The sequence below is a fragment of the Apteryx mantelli genome, chromosome 33 (assembly GCF_036417845.1).
Source record: "Apteryx mantelli isolate bAptMan1 chromosome 33, bAptMan1.hap1, whole genome shotgun sequence".
NCBI lineage: Eukaryota > Metazoa > Chordata > Aves > Apterygiformes > Apterygidae > Apteryx > Apteryx mantelli.
Window position 1 is genome coordinate 4,148,264 of NC_090010.1, and position 15,172 is coordinate 4,163,435.

At 71.6% G+C, this 15,172-nt stretch overlaps 3 protein-coding genes across 6 annotated transcripts; 2 read left to right on the forward strand and 1 right to left on the reverse strand.

Annotated features, from left to right (window-relative positions):
• Position 1: 1 nt before the first annotated feature.
• MARS1 (methionyl-tRNA synthetase 1) lies at positions 2-3,700 on the forward strand (the record flags this gene model as incomplete). Its single annotated transcript, XM_067313958.1, is given in 18 exon segments — positions 2-78; positions 224-340; positions 441-644; positions 762-963; positions 1,059-1,133; positions 1,214-1,274; positions 1,277-1,383; positions 1,480-1,543; positions 1,546-1,574; positions 1,684-1,801; positions 1,973-2,186; positions 2,271-2,402; positions 2,487-2,591; positions 2,671-2,854; positions 2,933-3,004; positions 3,105-3,131; positions 3,228-3,344; positions 3,431-3,700. Coding segments are annotated over 18 exon segments (2,058 nt in total), but the record flags the coding sequence as incomplete, so codon positions are not given.
• DDIT3 (DNA damage inducible transcript 3) lies at positions 3,658-5,404 on the reverse strand. The gene is made up of 4 exons (XM_067314111.1): positions 5,297-5,404; positions 4,626-4,673; positions 4,350-4,526; positions 3,658-4,269 (listed from the first exon to the last, which is right to left on the reverse strand). Exons 3-4 carry the CDS (start codon positions 4,497-4,499, stop codon positions 3,826-3,828), a joined length of 594 nt encoding a protein of 197 aa, XP_067170212.1. The 5' UTR covers positions 4,500-4,526; positions 4,626-4,673; positions 5,297-5,404; the 3' UTR covers positions 3,658-3,825.
• A 679-nt stretch (positions 5,405-6,083) lies between these two features.
• MBD6 (methyl-CpG binding domain protein 6) lies at positions 6,084-14,907 on the forward strand. 4 transcript variants are annotated; one of them, XM_067314009.1, is made up of 13 exons: positions 6,084-6,241; positions 8,116-8,236; positions 8,986-9,121; positions 9,191-9,293; positions 9,400-9,571; positions 9,802-10,845; positions 11,368-11,939; positions 12,466-12,637; positions 12,994-13,139; positions 13,241-13,696; positions 14,101-14,153; positions 14,251-14,326; positions 14,417-14,907. In XM_067314009.1, the coding sequence occupies exons 4-13, from the start codon at positions 9,285-9,287 to the stop codon at positions 14,507-14,509; spliced, it is 2,793 nt and encodes a 930-aa protein (XP_067170110.1). In that variant the 5' UTR covers positions 6,084-6,241; positions 8,116-8,236; positions 8,986-9,121; positions 9,191-9,284; the 3' UTR covers positions 14,510-14,907. The 4 variants fall into 4 exon arrangements, with proteins under 4 accessions (XP_067170110.1, XP_067170109.1, XP_067170111.1 ...); XM_067314008.1 differs by having other exon boundaries at positions 8,146-8,236; XM_067314010.1 differs by having other exon boundaries at positions 8,146-8,236; positions 14,435-14,907.
• Positions 14,908-15,172: the final 265 nt, after the last annotated feature.

The window sequence follows — 15,172 nt, forward strand, 5'->3', positions numbered from 1 at the left end:
TGAAATCGGGGCCGCTGCGGATGCCTGGGCCCGTGGCGCTGCGGCACTGCCCAAGCCTTGGCAGCCTCAGAAACCTGTGTGAGTCCCAAGGCGACGCCAGGGCTGGGCTGTCCCAGGTCTCCAAGGAGTCCTGGAGAGGGTTCCCAGGCTGCTGCTGCTCCGTCCTGGGGTGGGGTGGCCCTGCTGCCCTTGTGCCCTCCCTGACTGCCCCTCTCCGTGCCAGGCTGCCCGTGGAGGGCATGAGGAACGTCCTGATCACCAGCGCCCTGCCCTACGTGAACAACGTGCCCCACCTCGGCAACATCATTGGCTGCGTCCTCAGTGCCGACACGTTTGCCAGGTGAGACCCTGGCCGGGGGAGGCTCCTGGGGGCCCGTCACGGGGGGGGGGGCTGTGCTGCCCCCCAGGCCTGCACGGGCGTCACAGGCCCCTGCCCGCAGGTACTGCCGCCTGCGCAACTGGAACACGCTGTACGTGTGTGGCACGGACGAGTACGGCACAGCCACGGAGACCAAGGCGGTGGAGGAGGGGCTGACGCCCCAGGAGATCTGCGACAAGTACAACGCCATCCACGCCGACATCTACCGCTGGTTCGACATTTCCTTCGACTACTTTGGCCGCACCACCACGCCTCACCAGACCACGTGAGCGTCCCCTGGGGGCGCGCGTAGAGGGGCTGGCACAGGGGGTATGTGCTCTCTGGGGTCTCCTGGCTGATGGGCGTTGTTCCCCTCCTCTTTCTCTCCTTCCCTGGCCCCCAGGATCGCCCAGGACATCTTCCAGCGCCTGCTGGCCCGCGGTTTCCTGCTGCAGGACACTGTGGAGCAGCTGCGGTGCGAGGGATGCCAGCGGTTCCTGGCTGACCGCTTTGTGGAGGGCATCTGCCCTTTCTGCAGCTATGAGGAGGCCCGGGGGGACCAGTGCGACAAATGTGGCAAACTCATCAATGCCGTGGAGCTGAAGGTGGGACGGGAACCCGCCGGAGACCCCCTGGCCCTGTCTGGGATGCTCCAGCCTTGTCCTGCGCCTGCTGTGACACGCGTTTCTTCACCCGACAGAGGCCGCAGTGCAAGCTGTGCAGGGGCATCCCTGTGGTGAGACCCACGCAGCACCTCTTCCTGGACCTGCCCAAGGCAAGCGTTGTCCCTGGGGGCGCGGGGAGGGGACGGGGCTGTCCCTGGCGCCGCTGACCGTCCCGGCGTGTCCCCCGCAGCTGGAGGAGCGGCTGGAGCCGTGGCTGGAGCAGTCCTGGACCAAGGGGGACTGGACGGCCAACGCCGTTACATCACCCGCTCCTGGATCCGGGACGGGCTCAAACCCCGCTGCATCACCCGCGACCTCAAGTGGGGCACGCCTGTGCCCCTCGACGGCTTCCGTGACAAGGTGGCTCCCTGGCCGCAGGGTCTGTCCCCGGGTGGCCATTTCAGGCCTCATCCTGCCCTGCCTGGGTGTCCCTTGCTCACGTATCGCCCCCATTAGGTGTTCTACGTGTGGTTCGACGCTCCCATCGGCTACTTGTCCATTACGGCCAACTACACTGACCAGGGGAGCGGTGGTGGAAGAACCCGCAGCAGGTGAGAGCCTGGTGCTGCTGCGGGGTGGGGACGGAGCCCGGATGCCTGGGTTCCCTCCCCAGCTCGTGGAAGGGGGGCACCTGTTCACGTCCCCTCCCCTGTCCTTCAGGTTGAGCTGTACAACTTCATGGCCAAGGACAACGTCCCATTCCACAGTGTCGTCTTCCCCTGCTCGCTCCTGGGGGCTGATGACAACTACACCCTGGTGAACCACCTCATCGCCACAGGTACCGGCAGGTCCCTGCAGTTTGTCCCACGCAGGGACACACGGCCATGTTCCTTTCCCTGGCTTAGAAACCCTCTGGAGCTTGGTGTGGGGCTCTGACTGGGCTGCTCCCTGCCTGGGAGGAGGCCTGATCCATGCCTGGGCCCCCCGGGGGTCTCTCCTGCTTCCCCAGAGTACCTGAACTACGAGGACGGGAAGTTCTCCAAGAGCCGGGGCGTGGGGGTGTTTGGGGATATGGCCAAGGACACGGGCATCCCTGCGGACATCTGGCGCTTCTACCTGCTGTACCTGCGGCCCGAGGGGCAGGACAGCGCCTTCTCCTGGAGTGACCTCATGCTCAAGAACAACTCGGAGCTGCTGAACAACCTGGGCAACTTCATCAACAGGTACCGAGGTGCCCCGGAGGTGGCACAGGGCCGGGGACCGTCCCTGTCCCCAGGCTGTGCTCATTCCTGCCCCTCTGCCCCCAGAGCCGGGATGTTCGTGTGCAAGTTCTTCGGCGGCACCGTCCCTGCCATGGTCCTGACGCCGGATGACAAGCGGCTCTTGGCCCGCGTCACCCTGGAGCTGCACCAGTACCACCAGCTGCTGGAGAAAGTCCGGTGTGTGGCTGGGGGAGGCAGGACGGCCCACGGGGGGGGAGCGCTGTCCCCCCTGCAGCTGCTCAGCCTCCCTCTGCCCCCCAGCATCCGCGACGCCCTGCGCTGCATCCTCAGCATCTCCCGCCACGGCAATCAGTACATCCAGGTGAACGAGCCCTGGAAGCGGATCAAGGGAGACGAAGAGGACAGGTAGGGGGAAGACGCGGGGCCGGGCAGGGGGGGCTCAGGCCCGGGAGCCGGCGCTGACGGAGGGTTCCCTGCCCGGCAGGCAGCGCGCGGGCACGGTGACAGGCGTGGCAGTGAACATGGCCTCCCTGCTGGCCGTCATGGTGCAGCCCTACATGCCCAGCATCAGCGCGGCCATCCAGGCGCAGCTCTGCATCCCGCCGGAATGCTTCGTCCTGGGCCACGACTTCACCTGCACCCTGCCCGCTGGGCACCGCATGGGCACGGTAGGTGGAGGGGGACACGGGCTGCGCCCCCCCCCGGCACCGCAGGTAGGGCCTGAGCCCTTCTCTCCTTGTCCCCAGGTGAGCCCCCTTTTCCAGAAGCTGGAGCATGACCAGATTGAAGCACTGCGCAAGCGATTCGGGGGAGGGCAGGTGAGTGGGGACTCCGGCGCTCCCGGCTCAGCTCCCTCCTCGCTCCTCTGCTTTTCCTCTCTGTCCCTCTTCACTTGCTGCCTCTTCTCTTCCTTTCCAGCCTGAAGACCTCACTCTAGTGCCCCAGGTAATTCCCTGGCGCAGCTGTGACCCCCCCAGCACCAGGCAGGGTGGGGAGCCCCAGAGCTCTGCCCCCAGCTCACCCCTTCCTATCTTTTCACAGGCCAAACCGACCCCCCCAGCCTCAGGGTCCCCTCCAGCTCCGGCCTCAGGGACTCCCCCAGCTCCAGGTGACCCCCAGCTGATCCAGGAGCTGACGGAGCAGGTGGCAAGCAGGTCAGTGTGAGGGAGCTGCCCATCTCACCCCCCCTGCTCCTTCTCTCACCCCCTGGGCTCCCATCTCACCCCCCCCCCCGCTTGCCCCAGGGCAACCACGTGCGGCAGCTGAAGGCCAGCAAGGCGGAGAAGGTGCTGGTGGACGCAGAGGTGGCCAAACTGCTGGAGCTGAAGAAGCAGCTGGTGCTGGCTGAGGGCAAGAGCCCTGAAGTCCCTGTGCCCAAGGGGAAGCGGAAGAAGTAGCCCTGGCACCCAGGTTCCCCGTGCCAGGCTGGGGGCGGCCCCGGTGCCGGCCAGAGACCAGACTGAGCCGCACTGGGGGTTACATGTGTGTAATAAAATGCAAGAACTGTACAATGACGCGTGGAAGCTGTGCCCTCCCAATGGCATCAGTCTGTGCCGGCTGGGCAGTGCCCCTCAGTTCGTAGCTGCCCCCCCAAGTCCGTGGGGCAGCAGAGTCCTCAGCCCCGGTGCCGCATCGGCGCCTAGGTGCGGCGGAGGTTCACGATGCGGTCGATGAGGGCCGCCCGCGTGCGCTCCACTTCGGTGCTGAGCCGCTGGATCTCCTCCCGCAGCCGCTCGTTGTGGGCCGTCAGCTCCAGCACCCGCTGCTCGTTCGCTTGCTCCCGCTCCCGCCGCTTGGCCGGCTCCCGGCCCGTCGCCTCGCCGCTGCACCTCTTCCTCTTCGCCCCGCGCCCCAGGGCTGCCCCCTCCTCATCCTCAGTGCCCGTCTGGGCCGGGGAGCTCCCGCTGGAGGCAGAGCCTGGTGGCGGCGCCGCCGGCTCCGTGCCCGCCGCACTCTCTGGCCCCAGCAGCTCCAGCAGCTCCGCGGCCAGGGCAGCGTCCAGCTCGCAGCCCGCCGCGCCGGCCCCATCCGCGCTCCACAGCAGGGCCGTGCTGTCGAGCGTGGCCAGCTCCGCCGGCCCCTCCTGCAGGGAGACAGGAGCAGCCAATCCCAGGTGGAGGGTGTCCCTCCCCTGCCCCGGCCCCGCCGGCCCCCTCTGCTCACCTGTTCGGCCCCCCGGGGCAGCAGGTGGTGCCCGCCGGGCTCGGCAGCCGCCAGCACCTCCTGCAGGTCCTGGTACCAGGCCTCCAGCTCCCAGCCCGGCAGGGCGCTGGGGCCGGCAGCTCCCGCCAAGGGCAGCGACTCGGCTGCCATCGTCACAACTGGGCCAGGCTGGATGTGCTGGGTGAGGGGGAAGAAGGGGGTTGAGCCCCACCTGGACCCCGGCGGGGGGGGGGGGCTCCAAGGTGGTGCTCCCCCACCCCACAGCCCCCCCCTTACCTGCTCTCAGGTGTGGTGGTCTATGAAGACACACTTTCTCCTTGATGCCTGGGGAAGAAGAGAGGCAGGATCAGAGGCGGTTTGGGGCCCCCACCCCACACCTGCTCCCTGGTGCTGCCAGCCCCGGGGTGGGGTGGGGGTTTGCAGTGGGATTGGGGCTGCAGCGGTGCCACCGGCCGCACAGAGGGCACCTATAGCCCCCCCTCAACCCCCCCCATTCCTAGGGACCCAGGCGTCCGGACTCCACCCCCTCCCTCAGAGGGTTTGGGGGGGGGGGGTGACTCCACCATGGTCACCTACAGCCGTGTAGGGTGGAACCCCACAGAGCATAGATAGAGGTTCCATCCCTATAGGGACATGGATGCTCTATAGCACCGTTAACCTTATAATGGGCACCCTCTTTGGGGCCAGGGACACTCTATGCGGTCAGGGACCCCCCCGTGAGGTCAGGGACGCTCTATAGGGTCAGGGACCCCCTCTGTGGGGCCAGGGACGCTCTATAGGGCCCGGGACGTCCTATAGGGCCCGGGATACGCCATAGGCGCCACCCCCCAGCGCTACAGGCCTCTGTGGGGCAGAGGGACCCTTCAAGGGCCGCCGCCGCCGCCGCCGCCGCCCCCTATAGGGCCGGGCCGGGCCCGCCCCCCGCGGCGCGGGCGGCCCCTCCGCACCTTCCTGCGCGGCCCCGGCTCCCCACGGCTCCGGCCCGTGCGCTGCCCCCGGCTCATCCTCGCCCGCATCTTCCTCTCGCTGCTCCGCTCCCGCTGCGCCGCCGCCCGCGCCCCCGCGGCCCCTTTTAAAGGCCGCCGCATGACGCAACGCTTGCGCCAGCCGCGGCCAATGGCGCCCGCCGCGCCGTGACGCCGCGGGCGGCGCGGGCCAATGGGAGCGAGCGGGGCGGCGGCGGTGGGGCGGGGCCAGGCGCGCGCCGCCGCCGCGTCGCCGGCGGAAGCGGCCCCCGCCGGGTCACGCGCCCCCGAGGGTGAGTCATGCGGGCGGATGATGCAACGGCTGGAAACCGGGCCCCGCCCACCCCGCCCCGCCCCACGTGACGTCACGCCCCTCCCGCCGCGCCCTTAAGGGGCCGCGCCGCCTCGGAGGGGGGGGCAAAGGGTCAAGGGTGTGGGGGGGCACCGCCAGTTTGCCCAGTGCCCCCAGTGCCGCCCCCCCAGACCGACTCCACTGCTCCCAGTTCCCCCCAGTGCTGCCCCCAGTCCCCCCCCCAGTCCAGTCCCAGTGCTCCCAGTATCCCCTAGTGCTTCCCCTCAGGCCTCTCGGCAGCCCCCGGTGTCGCCCCCAGTGCAGCCCCAGTGCTCCCGGCGCCCCCCAGCGCGCCGCTCCGGCCCCCGCGCGGGGCACGCCGGGATCGGGATCCCCAGGGCTGCCCCCGCCGCCGTGCGCATGCGCAGAGGAGGAGGAGGCGCCCGCGCTGCCCCCTCCTCTTCCTGGCGGGGCCGGACCGGGACCGGGACCGCGGCCGGGGCCGGGCCGGGACCGGGGCCGGACCGCGGCGGGGGCCGGGCGGATCCACACCCGCGGCTCCCACCCGCGCCGAGTCCCCGGGCCTGCTCCGCCGCCGGGCGCCGCTGGGCGCCGCGCCGGGACCATGAACCCAGGTGGGTGCGGGCCGGGCTGGGCCGGGCCGCCGGTGCCGGGTCCCCCCCTTCCGCTCCGGGGCTACCGGGCCGTGGGGCCGCCCCCTGGGCCCCTGCCCCATAGACCCCTGCCCCATAGACCCCTGCCCCATGGGCGCCCTGACCCTCTGCCCCATAGACCCCTGCCCCATGGGCGCCCTGACCCCCTGCCCCATGGGCGCCCTGACCCCTGCCCATAGACCTCTGCTCCATGGGTGCCCTGTACCCCTGCCCATAGACCTCTGCCCTATGGGCAACCTGACCCCCTGCCCCATAGACCCCCTGCCCCATGGGTGCCCTGATCCCTGCCCCATAGACCTCTGCCCCCTGGGCGCCCTGACCCTCTGCCCCATAGACCTCTGCCCCATAGACCTCTGCCCCCTGGGCACCCTGCAGCCCTTCCCCATAGACCTCTGCCCCATGGGTGCCCTGTCCCCCTGCCCCATAGACCTCTGCCCTATGGGCAACCTGACCCCCTGCCCCACAGACCCCCTGCCCCATGGGTGCCCTGATCCCCTGCCCCATAGACCTCTGCCCCCTGGGCGCCCTGACCCTCTGCCCCATAGACCTCTGCCCCATAGACCTCTGCCCCCTGGGCACCCTGCAGCCCTTCCCCATAGACCTCTGCCCCATGGGTGCCCTGTCCCCCTGCCCCATAGACCTCTGCCCTATGGGCAACCTGACCCCCTGCCCCACAGACCCCCTGCCCCATGGGTGCCCTGATCCCCTGCCCCATAGACCTCTGCCCCCTGGGCGCCCTGACCCTCTGCCCCATAGATCTCTGCCCCATAGACCCCTGCCCCATGGGCGCCCTGACCCCCTGCCCATAGACCCCTGCCCCATGGGTGCCCTGTCCCCCTGCCCCATAGACCCCTGCCCCATGGGTGCCCTGTCCCCCTGCCCCATAGACCTCTGCCCCATGGGTGCCCTGTCCCCCTGCCCCATAGACCTCTGCCCTATGGGCAACCTGACCCCCTGCCCCATAGACCCCCTGCCCCATGGGTGCCCTGATCCCCTGCCCCATAGACCTCTGCCCCCTGGGCGCCCTGACCCTCTGCCCATAGACCTCTGCCCCATAGACCTCTGCCCCCTGGGCACCCTGCAGCCCTTCCCCATAGACCTCTGCCCATGGACACCCTGACTCCTTGCCCCGTAAACCCCTGTCCCATGGGCACCCTGATCCCCTGCCCCATAGACCCCTGCCCTGTAGACCCCTGCCCCATGGGCAACCTGCAGCCCTGCCCCATAGACCCCTGCCTCATAGACCCCTGCTCTATGGGCACCCTCTACACCTGCTCCAGTGACTCCCACCCTGTGGACACCCAGCCCCATAGACCCCCTCACCCCATGGGCACCCTGATCCCATGCCCTATGGGACCTGTAAGCTCCCCTAGACGCTCCTACACCATGGGCACCCTGCCTCATAGACCGCTGTCCCATGGGTACCCTGCACTCTTGCCTCATAGATCCTATCCTATAGATCCTATAGATCCCTGCCCCATTGACTCCCCACCACCACCACCCAGTGGGCACCCTGAGTCCCTGCTCCATGGGTCCCTGCCCCATAGGTTGTACCCCTGTGGGCAACCAACACCCCTGCCCCATGAGCACTGTGCCCCATAGACCCTCACTCTGTGGCCACCTGAAGCCCTGCCCCATAGGCCCCAGCCCTATGGGCACCCTGCACCTCTGCCCCGTGGGCACCCCCATCCCAGGGCATCACGTACCCCATAAGTGCAGGCTCTATAGACCCCTGCAGTCCAGGGGGCACCTGGACCCGTGGGGCTGCCAGGTCCTGGGGGGGGGGTCGGGCTCTGCCGGGGGGGCGCTGAGCGGGCACTGCCGCCTCCCCCCAGGCGTGGGCTGAGTCTCTCCCCACCGCGCAGAGACCCGCCTGGCACTGCCGGGGCACCGACCATGGGCGCCGGAGCCCGCCAGGCACGCGCTTGACGCCGAGATGTTCGCAGAGATGAGCAGGTGAGATCCCCCCCCACCCCGGTGCCATGTCGTTCCCCCCCCACCGTGCTGTCGTGTGCCCCCGGGCCCCCCCCCGGCGCCGGGGATTAGGGCCGGCGGCAGCTGTTTGCCTTTTAGCTGCAGTTCCTCGACAGTGTTTTATAGGTCACGGCCCCCCCACCCAGACACCGGGATTAATGGGGGGGGCTGGTGTGGGGGAAGGGCTGAGATGGGGGGGGGCAGCTGCCCCCTCCCCGCCAAGCCTGCCCTGCTTTCCTGGGCAGCTTCAGACTCCCTCACCACTGCCCCATGGTCCAGGGCCCCCCCCCCCAAGTCCGGCCCCACGGCCCCTGAGCACCGCAGCCCCCCACCCCAGTCAGTCCCATGGCACCTGGGCACCCCAAGGACCCCCCGAGTCCTGCCCCACAGCCCCTGAGCATCCAGTGCCCCCCTACAGCCTGTCCTATGGCCCCTGGGCACCCCAAGGACCCCCCGAGTCCTGCCCCACAGCCCCTGAGCATCCCAGTGCCCCCCTACAGCCTGTCCTATGGCCCCTGGGCACCCCAAGGACCCCCCCCACCCTAGTCTCCCCCATGGCCTCCAGGCACCCCAAAGACCCCCCAGTCCTGCCCCGCAGCCCCTGAGCACCCCAGGGGTCTCCTGCTGCTGCCTCGTGGCTCTGAGCACCCCTGGGTCCCCCCAGTCCTGCCCCATTCCCCCCCCCCCCCACCCCGTCCCGGCGTGACCCCCCCTGCCGGTGCCCGCTGCAGGCATCGGTGCGACGAGGGGGCACAATGAACAGCAGCGATGAGCGCGCCGGAGCAGACCGACCCGCGTGCCCGCCGGCTGGGCCCGTGCCCGTGGGCTGGGAGCGCAAGGTGGAGGAGGGCTCGTGTGCTACATCAGGTAGGGGCAGCCGCGTCCCCCCCCACACCCCCCCCCACCCCGGCCCCGCTCACCCCTTGTGCCCCCCAGCCCCAGTGGCACCGCGCTGACCTCGCTGGAGCAGACTCGCGCCTACCTCCTGGCCGACGGGACCTGCAAGTGCGGCCTCGAGTGTCCGCTCAACATGCACAAGGTACGGGGACCCTCCCCGGGCGGGGGGGGAGACGGACGCCCCCTGCTTTCGGGGGGGTCCCTGCGGAGGAGCCGGCGGCCGTTCTCAGCCTGCGCCATCCCCGCAGGTATTTAACTTCGACCCGGGGGCGGCGGTGGCCGGGCGAGGGGCCCCCGGGACCCAGGGCCAGCAGGACATGACCAAACTCTGCAACCACCGCCGGAAAACGGTGGCCATGGCCACGCTGTACCGCAGCATGGAGGGCGCCCCGGGCCCCGGCTCCCGCCGCCCCGGCACAGGTAACCGGCCCCGGGTCCCCTGTCCCTGCCACCGCCCGGGTCCCTCCTGGTGTCCCCAACCTGTCCTGGTTGTCCCTGTCCATCTGGGCTCCCCCCACCCATCCCAATCCCTCCCAGTTTCCCTGCGGCGCACCCCAGGTGTCCCAGAGCTCTCCCATCCTCCCCATCCCATCCTCGCTCCCCGGTTCCCCCCAGTTGGTGCCCACTGACCCCTGCGTGGTTCCCCGCAGGTCCCGGCTTGAGCCCGCTGTTCCCGGCGGGGGGGCGCCCGGCCGTGCCCCCCGGCGTCCCCCCGCCCGGCGCCGTCGGCAGCTTCCCCAGAGCCCCCACGAGGGCAAAAACCCCCGAGGCCGCCCCCGCGGGGGACCGGCTTGTCCCCCCACCCTTCCCGCGGCCCCGTGACGTCTTCCCGGGGGCCAACGGCAGTCCCGAGAGCCGCCCACCGCCACCGTCCCCCCGCTTCGGCCGCCGCCTGCCCCCGCCGGACGCGGCGGTGGCCCCCAGGCCTCCCGCCGAGGACGCCCGGAGCCACCGTCCCGTGGGCAGGACTAGCGCCCGTGCCGCTCCGTCGCCGGTGGGGGCCGGAGAAAGCCCGGAGCCCGGGGGGCCGGGGCTGGGGCCGTGCCCAGCGGCTGCCAACGGCGCCCCCCAGGTGGGCAAGGACGATTCCCCCGTCAGCGGTGCCTTAACCAACCAAAGCAGCAATAACCTGCCAGTGCCCTTAGACGCTGCCCCCGAGGGCCGGGGCTTTTTGGGGCTGCCGCTGGGCCAGCTCCTGGCGCCGCCGGCGGGCACCCCCTTCCCGGCGAGCAGCCTGCTGAGCGCCGCCGCCAAGGCCCAGCTGGGCGGCCCCGACCCCGTGCCCCCCCCTAGCACTTTACCCCCCCGCCCGCTCGCCCCCGACGTGCTGCTCTCGGTCGCGGGCGAGCGGAGCCTGGGCAAGGCGGCCCGGCGGCCCCGGCGCCTGCACCCCGAGGACCCGGCGGCCCGCAGGGCGCCCCCCGCCCCAGGCGCCGAGCCCAAGGGGCTGCCGGCGCCCGGGCAGCCCCTCGCGGCCCTGCTGAGCCTGCTGGGTGCTCAGGGCGGCCCCGGGGGGCACGGCGGCCCCCCAGCCCCCCCGCCTGCCGGGGACGGCGGCGCGCCCTGCCCGGGCACCGGGCTCCTGCCCGCATGCCAGGACTTCAACAGCCAGCTCCTCGGCCTCTTCGGGCAGCTGGCGGCCTCGTCTGAAGCCACCTCAGGGACCCCCCCGCAGCCAAAACACAGCGCCCCGGGTACGTGGGGCAGCGCCATGGGGTGCGGGGAGCTGGGGTCATGGTAGGCATTGGTTGCCCGTGGCGTGGAGCATGCCTGGGGCAGGCAGCAGTGTGGGCAGCGACGCCTGCAGGTTCCTGCCCCTGGGACCCCCTCGTGGCCGTGGGGCTGGGCTGGGGGGACACGGCAGGGGTGTACACTGGGGCTTCTGGCCGTGGGTCCGTGCTGGGGGTGGTGGTTGGACCTAGTGGGATGTGGCTATGGGTCCATGCTGGGCATGGTGGGACCTGGTGGGACGTGGTCATGGGTCCATGCTGGGGGTGGTGGGACCTAGTGGGATGTGGCTATGGGTCCATGCTGGGCATGGTGGGACCTGGTGGGACGTGGTCATGGGTCCATGCTGGAGGTGGTGGGACATGGCCGTGGGTTCATGCAAGGGGTGGTGGGACTTGGTGGGACAGGGCCATGGTTCCGTGTTGGGGGTGGCGGGACCTGGTGGGACGTGGCCAAGGGTCCCCCTGCCCTGACGCTGTCCCCCACAGGTGCCGCGACGTCTCCAGCCATCACCAAAGGCCCCCCGGCCTTGGGGGCCAGCAGCGGCGGGGAGGAGGCCGCCGGAGGGGCGCTGGGCTGCCCGCTGCCCCCCGCTGCCGCCGCCGAGCCTGTGGCCTTTGTGGGGCAGGAGCAGGCGCTGGCCCTGGGCGGCTCGCTGCCGCCAGGGCTCCTCCTGGGCACCCTGCCCTTCTCGGTGGCCCTGGGCCAGCACCCGCCAGCGCCCGGCGGGGACCCCGAGGGGCCGAGCCTGCCCTCCCTGCTGGCGGCCTCCCTGCTGCCGGGGCAGCCCCCGGTGCCCCTGCTGCCCCTCGGCGTCCCCCTGCCCGCCCTGGACCTGCTGCCGGCGCCGGGGACGCTGCTCTCGGCCCTGCTGCCGCTGGCACCGGCGGGCGAGAAGGGCGCCGAGGCGGCAGCGGCGGCGGCGGCCAGCCCCGAGGGCTACCCGGCGCTGCCCGACGCGCCGCTGCTCTTCTCCGCGCTGCCCGCCTCGCTCGCCCTCGACCCCGCGCTGCTGGCCGCTGGGCTGGGCCCCCCCGAGAGCACCCCCGGTGCCCCCCCGGTGAGACTCGGCCCCTGGGACGGGGTTGTTTGCCCCCCCCCTCCCCGGGGAGGAGGGTAGTAGGGAGGGATTTGCCCCCTAGGGAGGAGGGGGATGGTAGCTGGGGGTATTTACCCCCAGCAAAACATACGGGGGGGAGTGTGTTTGCCCCTGGAGAAGAAGGGGGGATATTTGCCCCCAGGGCAGTGGAAGGGGGAGTATTTGCCCCAGGGAGAAAGGCAAGGGAGGGTATTTCCCCCCCCCCCCCCCAGGGCACGGAAATGGGTATTTGCCCCTGAGAAGAGAGAGGTGAAAGGTGTTTGCCCCCAGGGCATGGCAGAGGAGGAGTATTTGCCCCTGGGGAGGAAGGTTGGGGGTATTTACTTGCCCCTGGGTCCTGGAAAGCAGGGTATTTGCCCCAGGGAGGGGGGTCCGGGAGGGTGTTTGCCCCCCCCCTCCTGGGAGAGGAGGAGGCCGGGCTGGTTTTGCCCCCGGCGGGGACGGGCTGAGGGTGTCTCTGCCCCCAACTCGCCCCCTTTGCCTGCAGTCCGGCCTCGCCAGCCCCCCCGCGGCACCTACCTCGACCGGCGCCCCCCCCACGACTACTGAGGCCCCGCGCGGGGAGGGCCGGGCCCCCGACGGCCCCCCCGGCACCCCGGGGCGCCTCCACCCGCTGGGGCCCCAGCTGGGCAGCTCCCTGGTCGGCGCCACGCTGCTGGGTGAGTGGGGCCGGGGGGGCGGGGGGGGGAACCTGAGCGCTGCTGGTTTGGGGGGGGGCACTGGGGGGATGCTGGGTGCTGGAAGAGGCATTGGGGGGGCACTGGGTGCTGCTGGGTGCTACTGGATGGATGTTGGGTGCTGTGGGGGCACCGGGGGGGGTACTGGGGGGATGCTGGAGGACACTGGGGGGATACTGGGCACTGTGTTGGGTACTGGGGGGATGCTGGGCACCGTGGGGGGGGCACCACGGTGGCACTGGAGGGAATATGGGTGCTGCAGGGGGCACTAGGGGAGCACTGGAGGGACGCTGGGTGCTTTTGGGGGGCACATCCTGCCTCTCCCCCCCCCCCCCCAGGCGACCTGCCGGCGCTGAGCCCCCTGCTGCAGAACCAGCCGCTGCTGCCGCCCGCGCTGCCCCCCCTGGGGCTGGCGCTGGGTCCGGGCCAGGGGCCGCTGCTGGGCGCCGCCAGCCCCCTGGCCTGCCTGCTCCAGAGCCTCCAGGTGAGGGCCGGGGGGGGCCACAGGGGGACGTGGGGGGGCTGGGGGTGTTGGGGGGGGCACCCGGGGGTCTTGCTGCTCCCTCACTGCCCCCCCCCCCACAGCTGGGCCCCGGGTTCGGCCCCCCCGAGAAGCCGGCGACACTGTCGGGCCCCAGCGCCGGGGGCCCCCCCAGCCCCCCCGGCTGCCCCGAGGGCCCCCTAAGTGCCTTAGAGCCCCCCGCGCCGAGCCGGGCCGAGGCGGGCAGCGCCAGCCCCGGGGGGGGCGCCCGGGGGGGCCCCGGCTCCCGGCCCTCCCTGAAGCGGGGCCGCCGCCGCCGCGCCGAGGGGCTCAACGGGGAGACGCCGGCGCCCCGCGGGCCCCCCAGCACCAAGAGCCCCCGGCGCGGGGCCGGCCGGGGCCGGGGCGGCTGGGGCGCCCGGCGCCACTTCAACGGGCAGGCGGGCGACGGCGGGGAGAAGGGGGCCCCCCCCGCCGCCCCCCCGGCCCCCCACCCCGCCTGGCGCTGCAACGGGGACATCCCGGCTGCCGAGCGGCAGCTCAAGGCAGAGGAGATCAAGGTACTGGGAGCTGCGGGGACGATACTGGATCTAGTGGGACTTGCTGGGTTGGGTACAGGGACCCACTGGATGCCCCTGCGCATTTACTGGGACCCACTGGGAAGCAGTGGGGGCCTTTGGGTGCTCTTGTGGGTATACTGGGAGCCACTGGGTGCCCCCGGGAGGTGTTGGGAGGCACTGGGGGGAACTAGGAGGTACTGGGAGCGCGTGCTTGTGTGGGGGAATCATGGGGGGATGCCGGAGGGATACTGGGAGGTTAATGGGACCTACTGGGGGGGACTGGGAGGCACTGGAAGCATGCAGTAGGATGGCAGGGGAAACTGGGACTGTGGATGCTGCAGGGAGGCACTGGTTGGACTGGGAGGTACTGGGGACCCCCAGCTGACCCCCCCCTTCTCGCACAGGGGAGCTCCCTGCGGCTGCGCCCGTCGCGCCGGGGCCGGAGGAGGAAGGCCAGGTGAGCGGGGGGGGGCACGGGGGGGGCTGGGGGGCACTGCCGCATCCCCCCCCCCCACCCAAATCCCCCTGACCCCCCCCCCCACCGGTCCTTGCAGCGCCCCCCGGCCCAGCGCCCGCCTGGAGACGCCGCGAGGGAGGGGGCTCAGCGCCGAGCCCGGGGCCGGCCCTGCCGTAAGTGGGGATGGGGATGCGGTGGGGGGGGCAGGGGGGATTTGGGGGGGGGGAACACCTATGTATTCAGGACCCCTCCCCCCCCCGCAGTGTAATGTGCCCCCCCAGGTGGACCCGGCTCTGGCCCGACGCCCGCGGCCCGGGCGCCCCGTCAAGAACCGCCGGAGGAAGCTGCTGACGTAACGGTGCTGGGGTGGGGGCACCCCCCAACACTGACCTGTGGATCCGGGGGGGTCCGGGGGGGGTCACAGATACCCCCCCCCCCCCAAACCGTTGCAGGCGACGGGCACCCCCAGCACCGCTTGCCTTGGCTGCGGGCCTGTCCCCGGTCGCCTGGGCCCCCCCCAGCGGGGAGAGGGGGGCTCCGCCACGGAGGGGGGGGGTCACTCCAAGCACAAGGCGAGAGCCCCCTCCCCGGACAAAGCACTTCTGAAGCCATTTTAGCATACGGCGGGGGGTGGCTGGTGCCCCCCCCCCCCATGCCCAGGGCAGCCCCAGCGCTGGGGGGGGGGGGCAGGATTGGTGCTAGGGGACACACCGGGGGGGGCCAGCCCTGGTGCCCCCTCCCCACCCCGGGGTGGGGGGTCCCGCTGCCCCCCCCCCCCCCCATTACCTCAGGCCCGGGGGTGTCACGGCCCCACGGCCGGATCCGCTCAGGGTTAGTTTAGCGCTAGATTCTCACTCACCAAAAAAAGAAACGAGGTTCCCTCCGTGTCCCCCCCCCTTCCGTGTCCCCCCCCCCCCCCACCTGCCACCAGCAATAATCATCTCCGCCGGCCCGGGGGGCCACGCGCCCCCTGCCCGGGGACCGTCCCCACGCACTCAGGTCGTCCCCGTCCCCGCGCA

Excerpts from the sequence above, each read along its gene's own strand:
- DDIT3 (XM_067314111.1), bottom strand. The coding sequence starts at position 4,499 with ATGGCAGCCGAGTCGCTGCCCTTGGCGGGAGCTGCCGGCCCCAGCGCC. Across the intron at positions 4,270-4,349 it reads TGCCCCGGGGGGCCGAACAG|GAGGGGCCGGCGGAGCTGGC; the intron begins GTGAGCAGAGGG and ends GTCTCCCTGCAG.
- MBD6 (XM_067314009.1), top strand. Across the intron at positions 10,846-11,367 it reads GCCAAAACACAGCGCCCCGG|GTGCCGCGACGTCTCCAGCC; the intron begins GTACGTGGGGCA and ends TGTCCCCCACAG. Across the intron at positions 14,154-14,250 it reads GGCCGGAGGAGGAAGGCCAG|CGCCCCCCGGCCCAGCGCCC; the intron begins GTGAGCGGGGGG and ends CGGTCCTTGCAG.